The sequence below is a fragment of the Tenrec ecaudatus genome, chromosome 2, assembly GCF_050624435.1.
Source record: "Tenrec ecaudatus isolate mTenEca1 chromosome 2, mTenEca1.hap1, whole genome shotgun sequence".
Taxonomy (NCBI): Eukaryota; Metazoa; Chordata; class Mammalia; order Afrosoricida; family Tenrecidae; genus Tenrec; species Tenrec ecaudatus.
Window position 1 is genome coordinate 206,243,919 of NC_134531.1, and position 17,356 is coordinate 206,261,274.

The following is a 17,356-nucleotide window of genomic DNA, read 5'->3' on the forward strand; positions in this document are numbered from 1 at the left end:
AGGCAGCAAACAGCAAGGCAGATCACCAACAGTCAGCCAAGAGATGCAAATTCCAATGGTGTGGTGAAGCAGGTCTTGAAGGAACCTCACATTACAGTGACACAGTCCACGGGTTAGGTGTCCCACAGGCAGTGTAGCTTGCAAATTGAGGCACAGAACAATCCAGGCAGCCACACACTGGTCCCATGATCAAAGGGTGAGAGACAAAAAAGGCTAGGGTCGCCGAGCCATTTGTCTCTCTGCCCTTCAATTAATCCCACAGGTGTTTATCGGCCAGATTGGCACAATAAACTAACTACCAAAATCTTCACCAAAAAGGTAACACTGTGATAAATGGAAAAAAGATCGCAGCTGTCACGGATTTCATCTTGCTTGGATCCACAACCCAGACTCATGGAAGCAGCAGTCAGGAGCTCAAAACGACACACCAATCTGCTGCAGACAGCCTCTTTGCAGTGTTGAGAGCATGGCATTGTACGTTGCTTCATGTGCACGTAAGTGTAAGTAAGGACGACCGAAGAAGAGTCAATGCACGTGAATCATGGTGCTGGTGAAGAACACTGGGAGTGTGTGTTTTAAAAATGGAAAGACTGCCTAGAGAATGGATGCGGCCAGGAAGAAGCACAGCCAGAATCTCCCTGGAAGCAAGGCTGGTGAGAGCTCGTCTCACAGGAAAGACGGGTGTCTGCAAAGGACGTCATCCGCAGTGAAGGAGAGGGACAGCCCCGGAGAGGAAGACCTTCCACAGACCATGAAACAACCCCGAGGAGGGCGCAGGACCGGGCGGCGTCCTCTTGTACACGGGGCTGTTGTGAGCCAGAGCCAACCTGACGGCACAGGCCACTGCATCCTTCTCCGTGCCCACGTCCGCTTTCCAACCCCCAACAATTCTCCTTGCCTCTTGCCTGCGTGTTGGAGCACTATTAGGCCACAGAAGTTGGGGGAAATCTCTGCTCTCCTCACTTGAATAGTGGTCATATGACCTGGTCTTCCTTGCAGGCCTGTGTGTATCACCTCATCGCTGGCGGTGTGCTATTTCAGGACATAGCTTGACGTGTTCTTCTCCACAATGCACCGAACGCTGCTCCTCTTCAATTTGTCATTTCTGGCAGAAAGGACTATTGCCCAACAATTATTTGTAAAAACCCTCTTGAAACTTAATCAGAAAACAGCACAGTTAAAATATATATTTGAGCAGAGGTGTCTCCTAAAAGAGAGACAAATGGCCAATTTGCACATGAAAAGATGTACGGCATCATCTATCACTAGAGAAATGCGCATTAAAACTCTCAGGACAAAGCACTGCACATCTATTACCCTACTGCCATGGGCTCGATGCCAACTCACAGCAAGTCTGCACAGGATTTTCCAGGGCTGCAAATCTCTATGGGAGCAAATCGCCTCATCTTCCCCCACAGTGGCTGGCAGGTTTGAACCACCGACCTGGCAGCTAGCAGTCCAATACTTAACAGAGGTGCCCCCAGGGCTTCCTCCTTACCCAGCCATTAAGATGGATAGCATTTCCAAAACACCAAAATCAAACATGAGTGTGGGTGTGAAAGTGAAGCTCTCACTAACGTGGAAATATTACATAATGCAGTCTCTTGGGAAAACAAGTTGAATACAAGTTAAACATCTGTCCACTTCATGATTCAGCCATTCTACTCCTACTTCATATCGGATATTCTTAATGTCAACCCACAACTCACCTGGTCCACACAAGAACCCAAACCTGGAAACAGCCCAAATACCTGTGATGTAGCCACATCACGGAGCTCTTCCTGCCCTCAAGTTGATTCTGACTCATAGCAACCCTGTAGGGCAGAGCAGAACTGCTGCGGTGGGTTTGCAAAACGGTCAACCTTTCTGAGAGGACAAACCCTCATCTTTCTCGTGCAGAGCTGCGGGTGGCTTCAAACTGCTGACCTTGCAGTTAGCAGCCCGACATGTAACCCATCGACGCACAAACCGTATGTTGATGGCAGGATCGAGAATGACGGCTAGCTTGGGTTGTTTAAGCACATACACTAAGCGTGGGGGAGAGCCTGTGCTGAGGTGTTTGAAAGAGAGCTTACCATCTGCTGTTTCCAGGATGCTCCTGCTGCACCCTCGAGGCACGCCTCTCACGGAGGCCACCTGGGGACGTTCACAGTGCGCATGCTCCCCGAGGCCGGTGGTGACATCTGGAGGGGCGGGGTGCAGGTCTGCTTTTAGAAAATACACCCAAAATAAAAGTGGCAATTAATTCAAAGAGGATTGAAAGTCTCAGTTCAAACCCCACTACCCGTGAGCTTCATTGAGCGGAGCAGGGTGGGAGATATTCTGATTCATTTGTTTTTCTGGCTGGATGAAGGTACACCAGAGCCCTGTGAACCACCAGCCACACTATGCAGCACTGTGTCTGAGGGATGCTCTAGCCCACACCACCTCCAGGGCACAGGGAACATGCCGTGCCGGCCCCACCGCAGTCGGGAGAGGTTCACTTGAGATACTTTGCTCAGTGAAGTAGAGGAAAATGTGCCATTTCATTGCATTCCGATCGTTACTGCAAGACTTCTGCAACCACTCCCCGTCCCCAAGAAAAGCATGTCAATTGTTAGGAAGAATAAAGCTACAAAAAATAAAGATTGCCCCCCCACCGCCATGTTAAAGCACATCCATTGTCTTCTGCATTTTGTATTTCATTTCCATGGTCAAGAAACATGCGTGTGTTGCGATTGCCAGTTGACAGTATGTCGCTGTAGGACTTGGGATTGGGATTGGCTCTACCGTCAGCAAAGGTACTTTGTGCGACTGCTACAGACTGCACTCTGCCACACAATGATAGACACTTGTCCTTTGTGAAGAAGCCCCCGTGGAACTTGCGGGCAAGAACTGACTGCCAGCTATCGCAACCCACCAGCTGATCCGTAGAAGAAAGCAGAGGCTGTCTATCCTCTCAAGATTGACAGCCACGGGTCCTTCTGAAACGGAGCGACGAGGCGGAATTTATGATGGCAGGGGTCTGTCTGGGAGCTCAGTATCACCCTACCCTGGGTGGAGATCCAGCAATCCGCCTGATCTTTCCCTGAATGGATTTGCCATAAGCTTCACATAGGTTATATCAACAATTTTAATTTTTAAGTTCTAAACTTTAAAAATATTTCACTCTTTCACATGCAAAGTAAGAATTTTTAGGTAGGTGAAACTAAAATTACAGGGAGACAGAAAACAAGATCACTGTTTAAATAGCAGAATACACTCTGTTGGAAAAATCCAAAGCTTAATTACATAGAAGGTAATTCCAGTTTTAAAAACAAAAATAAGCTTCCCACCCTTCCAAACACAGCGACCGGAGTAAATGTCTGTAAAAGCGCACATGTAACTTACAGACTACCAAGCAGGGTTTAAATAGCCACATAGAAATAAACTAGTCTAAGTAACAACAAAATGGTGTATTGAAAGTACCGCTGAAATATCAGTACTATGTCAAAAGATCGGACAAAGTTGGTTTCCTTAGGTGAAAACTGAAACTATTTTTAAATTGCTTTGACCAAGTGTGCTCTGCACTCCAAGCTTGCTTCATCTGATACAGCCTCCCTCTTTCCTGAGCGATTCTCTAGTGTCGGACACACACCTAAAGAATGGTGTTTGTTAGAAAGAGAGGGAAAGGGAGCGACTAGATATTTAGACGCTGAAGTCGACTATGCCCAGCAAGCACCCAGGGCATGAAGCCGGCAGTCTGCAGTAAGGTACCAGCAGAGACAGTATTATGATCCTTGAAACTCCTTAGAATGAATCCCAAGACACATATAGTAGACCGAGCACATGAGACGGGAAAGACAGGACAGAGCAGTTGTCCATCCAGTTAAAAACCTACATTGTGAATCTTTGCAGCCAAGTCCTTCCAGGGAATGGAAAGCCTTGCATTTCCCACACAGACAGCAAAGTGGAGGGCTACTGGAACATTCTGCACCACTGCATGGGGCCAGCCCCCCACGTGGGGCATCTCTTATGTCTAGCTGCCAGAAATCCGGGCAGCAGCCCCTCGACATCGCATTAGAAGGCGGTGAGCAGACACAGGCAGACGATAAAGGCTCGGGTGCATTTTCACATGGTCAAGCCCCCCATTGCTCACTCTGCAGTTAGTGTGTGCTTCCGTCAAGTGAAATGCCCGTAACACAAGGGAGGGGCAGTATCAGTGCAGGAACTGGTCCAGGCCGTCAGCTACCTACCTGCTCAAGGAAAGGGGACAGTGGCGATAGCCCCGCAAGAAAACCACAGAAAAAAGCCAGGTTGGGTTGTTTTCATTGGGGCCCCTTTTCAAGAATTCTGCCCAGAGCCACCCTGCAACCTACCCACGGGTCTTCCCTTGTCTTCCCCTGGGCTTTACAGGACACCTCTGTGGTCTGTGCACACAGGCAGGAGGAATGGGCAGCTCCACTGCCAATCGAAAAGCCTTAGGGTGGTAGAAGGCATACAGGCAGAGGTAACACACAGATGTGTCCAGATCCGCGTGAATACAGAAACGGGAGGATGGGCACAGAGGACAGTAAGTGGGGTGCTCTTGGAGTATGCCTGGCCACTTGACAACACTGAGATTGCTCCTAATCCAACCAACCTGGTAGAGGCAGGACTCAGCAATACAGCCTGGGCCTGCACTGCCCGCCATCTCTGCCTGCTGGGCATCCACCCCAAGCACAGCCCACTGTGGTGCCAGGCAGGTGTCCAGGTTGCAGCTTTGACAAATGCAAAGAAATTAATGCCAACCTAGCACGTTGGCATCGGCCCTGCTGCACTGCTAAGCAGGTCCAGCAAGGATCACCTACTAGCACACGGACTTGCCCTCCCAGGTTCTAGATGCCTCACAGCCGCTGCCAAAGCTAACTAACTACACTCCTGTAGTGGCTTAAAAATAGGATCTCAAATGAACAATAATAGTTTTGCTGTTTTTTCAAGGATTAATGTCATTCAAGGGGGGGATCATTTAGAGAAGATCTATACATCTTTATATGGCTCTGTTTGACATCTGGGAAAAGAGCCTAGTCTTATGGTGGGGATTTACATGTTTGCATATTCTCATTTCCATAGGAAAGCTGCCAACTAGCCGAATGCCCAAGCCTCTGCACAAAGGCACTGCCAGCCCTGCTGCAGCCAGTGCAGAAAGAACAGCCCCGTGACGGCCTCTCTGCTACCCACATTTTAACTTCACGCCTGGTGGAGAGGAAGGAGGGGGGAGACAGGATGCACGAAGACCTAGATGCCTGACGGGCCGAGGAGTTTGATTCTCGGCAGGCCTCACACGTATTTGGGTCTCCCGCTAATTTGCAAATGGACAGTGACAGCCAAGACCCAACGAAGCCCCCTCTGCGTGGCCCATCCGCTCAGTGCTGTCGTTTGCACCTGCTCTAAGCAGCCCGGAGGAAAATCCGTTTACGTGTTACATTTTATTCCTTTTAGGATTTCCTTCCAATTCTCATGCTCAGCCTAAGAGCTATTTTACCTGGTGCCTGGAAGAGTAAAGACCTGGCATGCTTCAGCCAAGCCTATTATTGCAGTCGCCTGCCAGATGCAAGGACAATGGGCACGCCACAGCAAGGTGCCAGGGACGGTGGTGCCAGCCAATCCAGGGGACACAGCAGTCACCCTGCCACTGACTGTCCGGCAGACCTGCTGACCATGCTGCTTCCCCCCGACGGCAGGAGGGGCTCTGCCAGCACTGAGGGCCTCATGCCCTTCAGTGGCCATTGGGGCTTGGGGGAAAAAGAGAGAGGGCGGGACTTGATGGAGAAGTTTAGTCAGGCCAGATTCCTGGAAGAATTATGAAAGATTTGATCTGAATGGCAAACTGACCCAGTAGCAACCCCATTTCTTTAAGTGTGATTACTATCTGCTCTGCTCGCCCTCTGGGCAGAGGGGCACCTTCCTTCTGGACACGCCTGCACCAGCTCTAGGGGGGTCCCCGGGCGCTCTGTACTGACCTATGTGGGCGTGGGCCGCGAGGCCGGTGAGGGCGGCGGCGGCGCTGGGAACGGTGGCGGGTCTCCCTCCCGGGTGAGATGAGGTGGAGGATGCGGAGGATGAGGTGGACGAGCCCTGAATGACCCGGTCGAGCCAGGGCTCGACGCTGGGATGGCTCTGGAGCGGAGTGGAGGTGAGTCTCCCGGGTCGCCGCAAAGAGCCCTCATCTTCTGAGGCGGACGAGGTGTCTGCGGTGAAAATAATGATGACAGGCATGTGATGCACGGGTGAGTCACAGGGACGGGGCACCCGCTCGCACCCGCAACCCTCCACGCCCTGCGTGAAGCATGCTGTGTGCTCCGGGCACCGGCCCTCAGCACAGAGGGGGCCTGCTCCCGGGTGGGCTCTGGAACCCCAAGAGCACTATTGGGGGAAACGGTTTCAGAGTCCCTCGAGGTCCCAGAGGTGACTTCGTCAGGGGACACAGCACCCACTGGGAGGGAAGGCAAGCCCTCATCTGAGCATTCGGGTCCACATGTGCCATGTGGAGGTCCCGAGTCCTGGCGCATAAATGCCCGAGTCACGATTGGATGGCCACATGCTGAATGTCCTAGAGCGCTGGCACCACCTTGCCCCCCGTCCGGACGGAACGTCTAACTGCTCTGTGGACTCCCTGCCCTGTGACGGACGACACGTCCAATCACAAAGGCCGTCTCCGTGCACAGCCCGGTGGGGTAGCCACCTCTGGCAAAAGAAGCCATGCTGACAGCAAGCAGCCCAGTGCCCCGAGTCTCCTGGAGGAGTCCTGCCCACGGTCCGGCACCTCCTGAACAAGGTATGCACCCTCCCTCGCCGTTCCTGTTCAGCAGGTGAGCCCCCAGCAGCCTCTGTGGGCCACCAGAGATGGCATCAAGAGCCACCTCGCAGGTGCCACCCTGTCTAGGCACTCTCTTGGGGCAAAGCATGTAAATGAGCTTAAACGGAGAATTCCTTCCCCAAGAAAATCGTTTCAAACCTTAAGATGAACAGACAAGTTGGAAATTTATTCTGGTTTGACAATTATGATTGGGTAGTAGCCAGGGCTGGAATTAGTAGAAATGGTACCGTATATCCTTGAGTATAAGCTGACCCGAGTATCTGCCAAGGCACCTAATTTTACCACAAAACTGCATTAAAAAATGTGCAGAAACACTTGGCTTATACACGAGTATATACGGTAATTTGGCAAACTTTTCTAATATTTTTTCTACAATATAAATTATGGGTCTCCCCACACACAGTGCCCAGTAAGGAAGTATGCCTGCATTATCTTAAGAATCTATAGCGTTTCACTTGTATAGCTAAGTAACTCTAAAAGAATCACATCAAAAATGGCTGGGGTTTTGTTTTGTCAGTAACTTGGTGGGCAGTAGCAGCCCATGGACAGAGAGCCATTAAAGGTCAACTTCATGGCCGAGTATAATCGGAAGCTTAAAATACATCACTGCAGAAGAGAAATCCCACTTACAGGCTTGCATTTGTAGCGGTAACAGCAAAACAACAATAACTATATCTGTCGAAACTTTCCAAATGTCCCCCCGCCAACAAATAAATATATATTACCTCATTTGATTTATTACTTATTTTCACTTAAACCGTGGATATTTTTAACTGGGATTTAATACATATCTCATTCCACAGCTCAATCACATCAAAGTTACTGAGCTGAGACTCACTTTAATTGTCATAGGAAACATTGGCATTCTACTCAGGGATATTATAAGTCACTTTCTTTACTACAAGCCTTAGGGGGGAAAATTAACATTGTCATCAAAAATCCAATTGGGTATCCAATTGGATAAGAACAATACTGTCTGATACCGCCAAGGTTTCCGGTCCGGAATCATTAAATACAGTCTTTATCCCCACGTGCGTCCATCGACAGATCCCGTGGGAAGGCTCGCCCTGCATTACGATGCCAGGGCACCGAGGAGCACCTGGCTGTACGTACCTGGGGGCGTGTACGCGTCCACGGACGAGTGCACGAGTGCGGAGCGCCGTTTCGAGGGCATGGGCATCTTCCTCTCCTTGTACTTGGCCAGCGCTGCCTGCACGGCTTCCGTGTGGACGTCTGCACGGAGAGGGCGGCAGAGAAAAGACTTCTGAACGGGCTGGCTCCCGAGCAACAACGTGGAGATGCCCTGCGTGCTACCCTTCGGGAAACCACGGAAAGGCGCTCAGGCTCCGCCCACACCACACCTTGGCCTATTCCCTCGGCCCTCTTCCCTCCCTGTGGCTGAGGATGTCACGCAGCGCCCTCCCCCCTCCGCGGTCACAACCCTGCACTCACAGGGAAGATACCCCCAGAGGTCAGGGAGAGGAAAGCTCCGGCGCGGCGCGGGGAGCCCATGGCCACGTCCCCTCTGAGGACAGGGGGGCTGTAGCACCAAACACAAGGCCCTGTAGCAAGGAGTCGCCTCAAAAGACGTTAAAGGGAAGAGAAGAGTGGGCCGAATGAGCCTCCCAGCACGGCGTTAAGATGCAAGCAGCACACCGACGTGTGTGATCATGAAGGGCCTCGGGACCAGGTTTCAAGCAATAAAGGCGGGGAGGGTGAGAGGGGGAATCACATCACCGTGAATGAGGGGAGTCCATGGTGGGGACCCAATGCCCATCTGTAGAGAGCTGGACATCCCTTGCAGAGGGGTAGTGGGGAGGAGATGAGTCACTCAGAGTTCAGTTTAGCAATAATGAAACTCAAAACCTTCCTCTAGTTCTTGAACGCTTCCTTCCCCCCAATTATCATGACCCCAATTCTGCCTTGGGGACCTGGTTAGACCAAAGGATGCACAGCGGTGCAGTAGGGATCTAGAAACACGGGTTATCTAGGACAGACGAACCCCTCAGGACCAATGGTAAGAGTGGCGATACTGGGAGGGAACAGGGATAGAGAGGGGGAACCGATCTCGGGGATCTACATATAACCTCCTCTCTGGGGGATGGCAACAGGAAGGTGGGTGAAGGGAGACGCCGGACAGTGTAAGATAAAATAATAATTTATAAATTATCAAGGGTTCATGAGGGAGGGGGAAGTGAGGAGGGAGCGGGGAGCGGAGGAAGGGGGAGGGAGGGAAAAATGGAAAATGAGCTGATTCCAGGAACCCAAGTGGAAGATGAATTTTGAGAATGATGAAGGCAACGAATGTATAAGGGTGCTGTGTTGGACAGGGTTCTCTAGAGAGACAAGACCAGATTGCTAGTAATTATATATAAATATATTTATAAAGATAGATATATAATATAAGAAATGAACCGTTAAATTATATACAGATAAATAATACAAGAAATTAACAGTTAAATTATAAAGCAGTGAGACACTAGCAGTCCTTTAAGGCTTGAGAGCCGCCAGTTGCCAGTCCCTTTCTGTAGAGAGAGCTGGGCTATATATACCCAGGCAGCAAACAGCAAGGCAGGTCCCCAACTGTCACCAACTGTCACCAACTGTCAGTCCCCAGCTCCAGAGATAAACATTCCAATTGTGTGGGCTTAAAGGGACTAGCCATCCCACAGGTAGTGTACCCCTTTAAATTGAGGCACAGAATAAGCAAGGCAAGGCTCACTGAGCCATTTATCTCTCCGCCCTTCAATTAATCCTACTTGTGTTTATCAGCCAGGCTGGCACAATAAACTATCACAATCCACCCCTTGCCAACCTAGCACCTGTACACAATTCTTTACCCATACATACTTATATAATTTCCAGATATTAATGAAATCACACTTATACTTATCATCTATCATACATATAAATGAAAACACACTTGAGTCAAATTATATCTGATATAACATACTTGAACAAAGGAAATATACGCAATAATCACATACAAAGAAAATACATGGACAATTACAAGCCTCGCTTTTGCAATTGATCACGTGGTCATAATTGATAGGTAGAACTACCTTCTACTGCTACCCATTCTGTAGTACCTTTGCCCTCAGCAAGCACCTCAGCTGGCTGTGGTTTTTGGCCTGGCGGTGTGACCCAGACCTTCATTCCTGAGGGGTCTGGGTCATTATAAGTCCTGTTAGGATTGGGTTGCTGTAACTTACCATTTACTTTAATAACAGGGCAGGGTAACACTAAGAGTCGGCCTATGGGATCTCCTGGATTCCAGACATATTCTTCTTTACCTCCATTATGTAGTACCAGTCCAATTTCTCCTTGATAATCAGGATCAATCACACCACTTAGTACGGTGACACTCTTCCTGACCTGTTGATCCAAAGGCATGAGAAGTCCAAAGTGCCCAGGGGACATTCTCAGCTGCCATATTCAGTGGAATCTGTGCTGTGCTTCCAGGTGGGAGAGTTCCTTTCTTCGGGACCAGGACCTCCAGGCCTGAGGAACACAGGGTTGCTGGGACAGGAAGCAAAAATGCTTCAAGTGTATCACTAGGAGTAATAGTGAGTGGTGGCACTACAGCTTCCACCCCTTGGTTCCTGGACCCATGAATTCTGGCTATTGAAAACACAGCACCATATATTGGCCGCTGGTTTAGAGCGTATACAGCTTCCTGGAGAACATTGCCCCAGCCCCGCAAGTTGTTGCCACTTAGTTGGCGCCATAATTGTGTCTTTAGGAGCCCATTCCATCGTTCTATCAAGCCGGCAGCTTCAGGATGATGAGGAACATGATACGACCAGTGGGTTCCATGGACATGGGCCCATTGTCGCACTGTATTTGCTGTAAAGTGAGTTCCTTGATCTGAAGCAATGCTATGTGGGATGCCATGCCGGTGGATGAGGCATTCTGTAAGTCCACGAATAGTAGTTTTGGCAGAAGCATCACGTGCAGGGAAGGCAAATCCATATCCAGAGTAGGTGTCTATTCCAGTAAGAACAAAACGCTGTACCCTCCATGATGGAAGTGGTCCTATGTAATCAACCTGACACCAAGTTGCTGGTTGATCTCCCTGAGGAATAGTCCCATATCTTGGACTTAATGTTGGTTTCTGCTGCTGGCAAATGGGGCACTCAGCAGTGGCAGTGGCCAAGTCAGCCTTGGTGAGTGGAAGTCCATGTTGCTGTGCCCATGCATAACCTCCATCCCTGCCGCCATGTCCACTTTGTTCACGTACCCACTAGGCGATAACAGGAGTGGCAGAGGAAAGAGGAGGACCAGTCTCCACAGCGCGTGTCATCTTATCCACTTGATTATTAAAGTCCTCCTCTTCAGAGGTAATCCTACTTGTGTTTATCGGCCAGGCTGGCACAATAAACTATCGCAGGTACTTTACACAATTGATGTATGTATGGATTGTGATAAGAGTTGTATGTACCCCAATAAAATGATTTATATTTTAAAAAAAGATCCATGGGGCCGGCGAGGAAGAGCCATGGATAGTCGCAGGAGCGTTCTGGAAGCAGGACCACTGGTTCCAAGAGGCACCGTGAAAACCCGGAATGCTATCATCACTCCCATGGTGACTCGTCTTCAAGGAGAGGACAAGGACGCCTTCCCTGGGGGGCAGCAGAGAGAGAGACACATCCCAAGGTCTCAGCTTCCAAGGGGGTCTCGTTTTTATGCTGTGGTGGAAGTATGTGTGTTTTATTATGAGTTATGAGGAAAGGAAGGTGCTTATGAGCGGAATGAAATGTTTACAAAACTTCTAAATTAACTAGGGAAAGAAACATTAGATGGACTAAAATAAAATATACCAGTTGATGAACTAAATGTAGACAAGCCAAATTCATTTATTCAAAGTAGGCTGGGATCAGTGAGGCCCACATTTCTGGGAAAAGTACATATAGATCCTTTCTTGATAGCAAAATATAAATCCAGGCTGCAAAGAATTCCTAAAGCTATATATAGTCCCTATACATGAGCTTACAGTAAAAAAAGGGGGGTGGTGGGGGTAGGGGCAGAGCAAGAATCAGATTTTTAACAGATGAACAGATGCAGACCAATACAGCACAGAAATAGTGAAATCATTAAACACAGAATATCAAATATGTTCAATATGCTTACATAAAAAGGAAACTTTAAAAAGCAATAAAGGAAAAAGTAACCAAAAAGGAGAGGATAGAACCAATCAACTGTCAGGGGAAAATGAGTAAATAAAATATAACTATTTTTACTGAACTCATTCATACTTATAGCCACCCTATAAGGGTTTCCAAGACAGAGAAATGAGGCTTCATGCTCCTATGAGAGATTTATAGCCTCAGAAACCCACAGGAACAGTTTTATTCTGTCCTACAGGGTCATTTTGAGTCAGAATCAGCATGATGGTGGTGCATTTGGGGATATAGGTTTCTAATCTATGCGAGTAGGCAGCCTCCATCATTCATCTACAGAATAGCTAGTGGGTTTGAACTGCTGACCTTGAGATTAGAAGCCCAACACCTAATTCACATACACAAAATACAATATTTGAAATTAGTAATTAATTTAAAATAAACAGCAAGAACTACTCAGAATTACTGAAAAAATAAAACTGCTAAAGAATGCACCAGGACACCAGATAGATAGATAGATAGATAGATAGATAGATAGATAGATAGATAGATAGATAGATAGATAGATAGATCGATAGAATGAATATGCATGGAATGGGCATCTAAGTATAAAGAAATCAAAATAAACAGTGTGGAAGAGGCAATATTTAAAATGACACAGGCATATTTCAATGTGTTATAGTTTGCTTCATTGTGCCTTACAGATTCTGTGTTTTTAAAAAATTGAATGCTTGTGGCATTGAACAAGTCTATCGATACCATTTTTCCAAAAGCATGTGCTCACTTTGTGTCGCATTTCGACAGTTTTCACAGTATTTCAAACATTCTTACAATGCTATTGCACACTTCAGAGATTGTAAAAGAGCTCACTGTCATTGAGTCGATGCTCACTCATAGAGACCCTACAAGACACGGTAGAACCGCCCCTGTGAGTGTCTGAGAAGTAACTCTATGGGAATGGAAAGGCCTGCCTTGCTGCCACGCAGCAGCTGGTGGTTTCAAATGGCTGGACTTGGGGGTTGCAGCCCCACGCATAACCAATACGCCACCAGGGCTCCTTGCAAATAGAGCTTTGAGATGCACTAGGGGGTACACTCATGTGACTCGCTTTACTGTGGTGGTCTGGAACTGAACCCGCGATATCTGCAAAGTACGCCTGTATGGAGAATTCTCTGAAATTGATGGAAGCCAGAATCAGACTTAGGAAGTAACATAAACCCTGAGCAAGGTAAGTAAAGAGAATTCCATACCCATATATGTTGTAAAACGACAAAGAGAAATCACAAAATCAAACAGAGAAAAAAGACAAATATCTTTGGCAGTTACACTAATGGCCGACCTTTCAATGTCAACAATGGAAACCAGATGAGAGGGGAGTATTTAGTGTGCTGTGAAAAAATAACTCCTAGCCTAAAACTGAATAATCAGGATGTGTTTTAAAATAAGGGAGAACTAGAACATTGTCAGACCGAAACTTTAAAAAAGACAGAATTAGAATTTACCACCTTTAGGACTTTCAAGCATACCTATAAGGAGTCTGGATAAAAGGTCTAAGGTGTAAAGAAAAATAAGGGGGAAAAAATTAAACATGTAAGTGAATCACAATCCTGACCAGAGAGCGCAGCAGCAAAAGTGACAATCTCTAATCTCTGAGAGTTAAAACGAAAACCAAACCAACTGCCACCAAGTCAATTCCGACTCACAGCAACCTTAGAGTTAAAAGAAAAACTATACTGAAAATACCATCTAATAAAGCAGGTTGAAAACCAAACCTCCTGCCATTGAGTCATTCCAACTCGCAGCAGCCCTACGTGGCCTTTCCGAGACGGCGGACTTTCAGGAAGCTGAGGAGAAACAGCGCCATCCCTCCCACTCCTCCTCGCCCAGCACCCAAGTGTCTTTTTCCTTTGTTTGCTTGCGTGGTCTTCCTTTTCCCTTTGTTCGGTAGTTTTATAAAACGTATCGGTGGGCATTCTCTTTGTGGACTAGAAGGCTGACAGGTACTGACTTAGGAGAAAGGGAGAAAAGCATTCCATCAGAGGAAGAAGAGCAATCAGGGGAGGGTGGGAGAGGGGGATAGAATGCAGTGGGGGGGGGTGCTGTGTTGATGAGTAATTTGAACTGTTTAGTCCTCATCAGATGATCAGCAATATAAAGCCTGCTGCCTAATTCGCAATAAAAGATTCATCACAAATATAACTAAAGTAAGCACACGGAAATGTGTGCATGAAAATGAGAGGATGAAGAATTTATCCTGGACAACAAAGCTCGCCAGCTCAAATTTCAGATGCGGCATGTGCAAGGGACACAGTGCTGACTTGAGATGAGGGAGATGGGGTGACAGAGGGTCGACACTGAGACACAGCTGGCAGCACCTCTGTGCCCGGAAGATGCAGTAAGCAACCATGGACAGGCTACTAGGGGAATGGGACACGTCAACCACCTCCAGGTCACATTCTAGGGAGTGGTCCTCTCTGGCCAACAGCACCTCTATGAATCCAAATGTACTTGAGGCGCGTGGGATTTCCACGCCCACCCGGGAAACCGTAAGCACATTTGTCTCAGAAAGTAACAGATCAAGTACATAAAAACAGTCAAGATACAGATTTTGAGTAGCAAATTTATTCCTCCCTTTCCTCTTAAGGACGCAACCAGGACCCTCCATCTAAGCAGAGGAAATGCATGTTCTATGCAAACACTTTAAAATAATTATTAAAAAAGAGAAAACCATTAATTAGGTGGCAGAAGACCTCAACAAACCCTAAATAACTGGTATAATACAGACCATGTTGTCTGACAATAATTAAATCAGAACCAAAGAAATATCTTAAATAAAATGTGGCTTTAAAAATAAGTACTTGGAATGTGTTAAAAAGAAAAATGAGGGAATCAGAACACACTCAAGAATAAAAAAGAACAGAAATAGTGCATGATGAAACTTCTGGTATGCTGCCAAGAGCATTTAGAGCGGAAATGGTAACGGTTAAAAACAATGATGGAGCTGAGGATTCGACTTACAAAATTAGAAATGGAGATTAAAAGACACTCGGAGAAACTAGAAGGAAGACATGGGAAAGAAAAGAGCTGAGGCAGCACGTTAGAAACAGTTACCACAGAGGCACAAGTTCCTTTGAATCAGCAAAAAACGTGGTAAACTGATAAAATAGAGAAGATAAAGCTCATTAGTGAGCAAAAAATAAATAAAATAAAAGAGTGGGGGGAGACATTACCACAGTGCATGGGCTTTAAAACACAAAGAAGAATTTGAATGAGTAAGATAAGACCGACAAATTCCAAGAAAACACACAAAACAATCAACCCATCACCATCCGAGGGAGGGTTTCTGAGCATGTAAATCTTTGCTGAAGCAGACGTACTGCTGACGGGCTGGCGGGTTTGAACCACGGGCCTTCCTGTTCACAGCCCAGCTCCTAACCACTATGCCACCAGCGTCTTTCAAGGAAAACACCACATACCAAGAAATAATTCAAGAGGAAATTGCCCATTCGAATAGTTCTATAGGAAATGTGTCTACAGCTTAGAACTTTCCAGTTTTACAAAATGGCCCGGTTTCTAGCCTTTCCCAGCACTAATCTGGGAACGGACGGGGCTTGTGAAACAGCCTGGGAAGTCTGCGTGCTGTCTGTCAGTTTGGAGGGAGCCCAGGAGAAGCTGGAAGAAGCCTGAGGAGACCTCCCAGACTGGCTGGCACCTCCCGTCAGCTCAGCCTGAGATATTCTGTACCCAACTCTCCCATGCAGCGGTCCACAGCAGTGGCCTGAATCAGCTGTGTGATCATAAAAGTGTGGTTGGGGAGAAAGCCGGAAGCAGCAGTGGATTGATCAGACACCCCAACCCTGGGCTCCTGAGCCATCATCCGCATCTCCCTCACTAAGGGATGGGGCTTGAGAATGGCTGACGGTGCCTTGTGTACCTGGGGCTCATCTTCTCCACACTGGCCCAGGTGGGAGGCAGGCACCTAGGTGTTCATACAGATTCAGAAGAAACAGAAAATATGAAACACCCAAGGGAAAGGGGGGCTCCCAGGCCACACATCACACTCCTGCACTGGACAATCACTCTTACAGTATTCTCATGTACCCTGTGTGACAGTATACAGCAGAACTGTTGGAAAAGATGAAGCTAGAAATTGAAGAAGCTAGAATTGAACACTCAGATGTGAGAAGATATTAGCAAAATGAAAGCCGTATGGGAAGCATCAGGTGATAGAGAACATGGAGGTGAGAGTAAGTTCAAGAAAGAATTCAGCTAAGGAACACAGTACCCTGGAAGATCCCATGGAAGAACTCACCCAGAAAGCTAGACATGGAAGTGTGTCTGAGTAACTGTAGGGTGAACAGAGGAGTGCTTATGAGTGAAAAACAAAAAGGCATCGGCCCTTTTTTCAAGAGTACCAAGGACTGTCCTATAAGATTTTCCTTGGGGAAATAGAGGAAAGAGCTAGGAGGCAAAGAGCATTTATAGAGGTCTAAATAAAAGCATGTACATATGTACATATATTTACATATGAGGATGGGGAAATTTATTTATGTGCATATATTTGTAGGTTTAGTATAAAGGTAGCAGGTGGACATTGGGCCTCCACTCAAGTACTCCCTTAATGCAAGAATACTTTGTTCTGTTAAACTGGCATTCCATGATGCTCACCTTCCCAACATGATTGCTGAAGACAAAGCGGGTGAATAAGCAAATGTGGTGAAGATAGCTGATAGAGCCAGCTATCAAAAGATATAGCATCTGGGTTCTTAAAGACTTGAAGGTAAACAAGCAGCCATCTAGCTCAGAAGCAACAAAGCCCACATGGAAGAAGCACACCAGCCTGTGTGATCACGAGGTGCTGAAGGGATCAGTTATCAGGCATCAAAGAACAAAAAAACTATCACTGTGTGCTCACCTTCTTGATAGGATGGCTGAAGACAAACGGGTGCATAAGCAAATGTGGTGAAGAAAGCTGATGGTGCCCGGCTATCAAAAGAGATAGCATCTGAGGTCTTAAATGTTTGAAGGTAAACAAGCAGCCATCTAGCTCAGAAGCAACAAAGCCCACATGGAAGAAGCACACCAGCCTGTGTGATCACGAGGTGTTGAAGGGATCAGGTATCAGGCATCAAAGAACAAAAAATCATATCATTGTGAATGAGAGGGAGTGTGGAGTGGGGACCCCAAAGCCCATTTGTAGGCAACTGGACATGCCCTTACAGAAGGGTTGCTGGGAGGAGATGAGCCAGTCAGGGTGCAGTGTTGCAATGATGAAACATACAACTTTCCTTTGGTTCCTAAATGCTTCCTCCCCACCCACTATCACGATACCAATTCTACCTTACAAATCTGGCTAGACCAGAAGATGTACACTGGTACAGATAGGAACTGGAAATACAGGGAATCGAGGACAGGTGAT

The 17,356-nt window shown here is 47.3% G+C and overlaps 1 protein-coding gene across 2 annotated transcripts in view; it reads right to left on the bottom strand.

The window, feature by feature from the left end:
- The window catches only part of DIP2A (disco interacting protein 2 homolog A), a 125,584-nt gene that overhangs the window by 67,796 nt on the left and 40,432 nt on the right, over window positions 1-17,356 (bottom strand). Inside the window, exons 4-6 of one of the 2 annotated variants that reach the window (XM_075542171.1) lie at window positions 7,931-8,050; window positions 5,961-6,188; window positions 2,076-2,204 (exon numbers count right to left, since the gene is read on the bottom strand). In XM_075542171.1, the coding sequence (XP_075398286.1) occupies window positions 2,076-2,204; window positions 5,961-6,188; window positions 7,931-8,050 (477 nt within the window). Of the gene's footprint in view, window positions 1-2,075; window positions 2,208-5,960; window positions 6,189-7,930; window positions 8,051-17,356 lie in introns of both variants that reach the window. The other variant, XM_075542170.1, reaches the window with a different exon arrangement.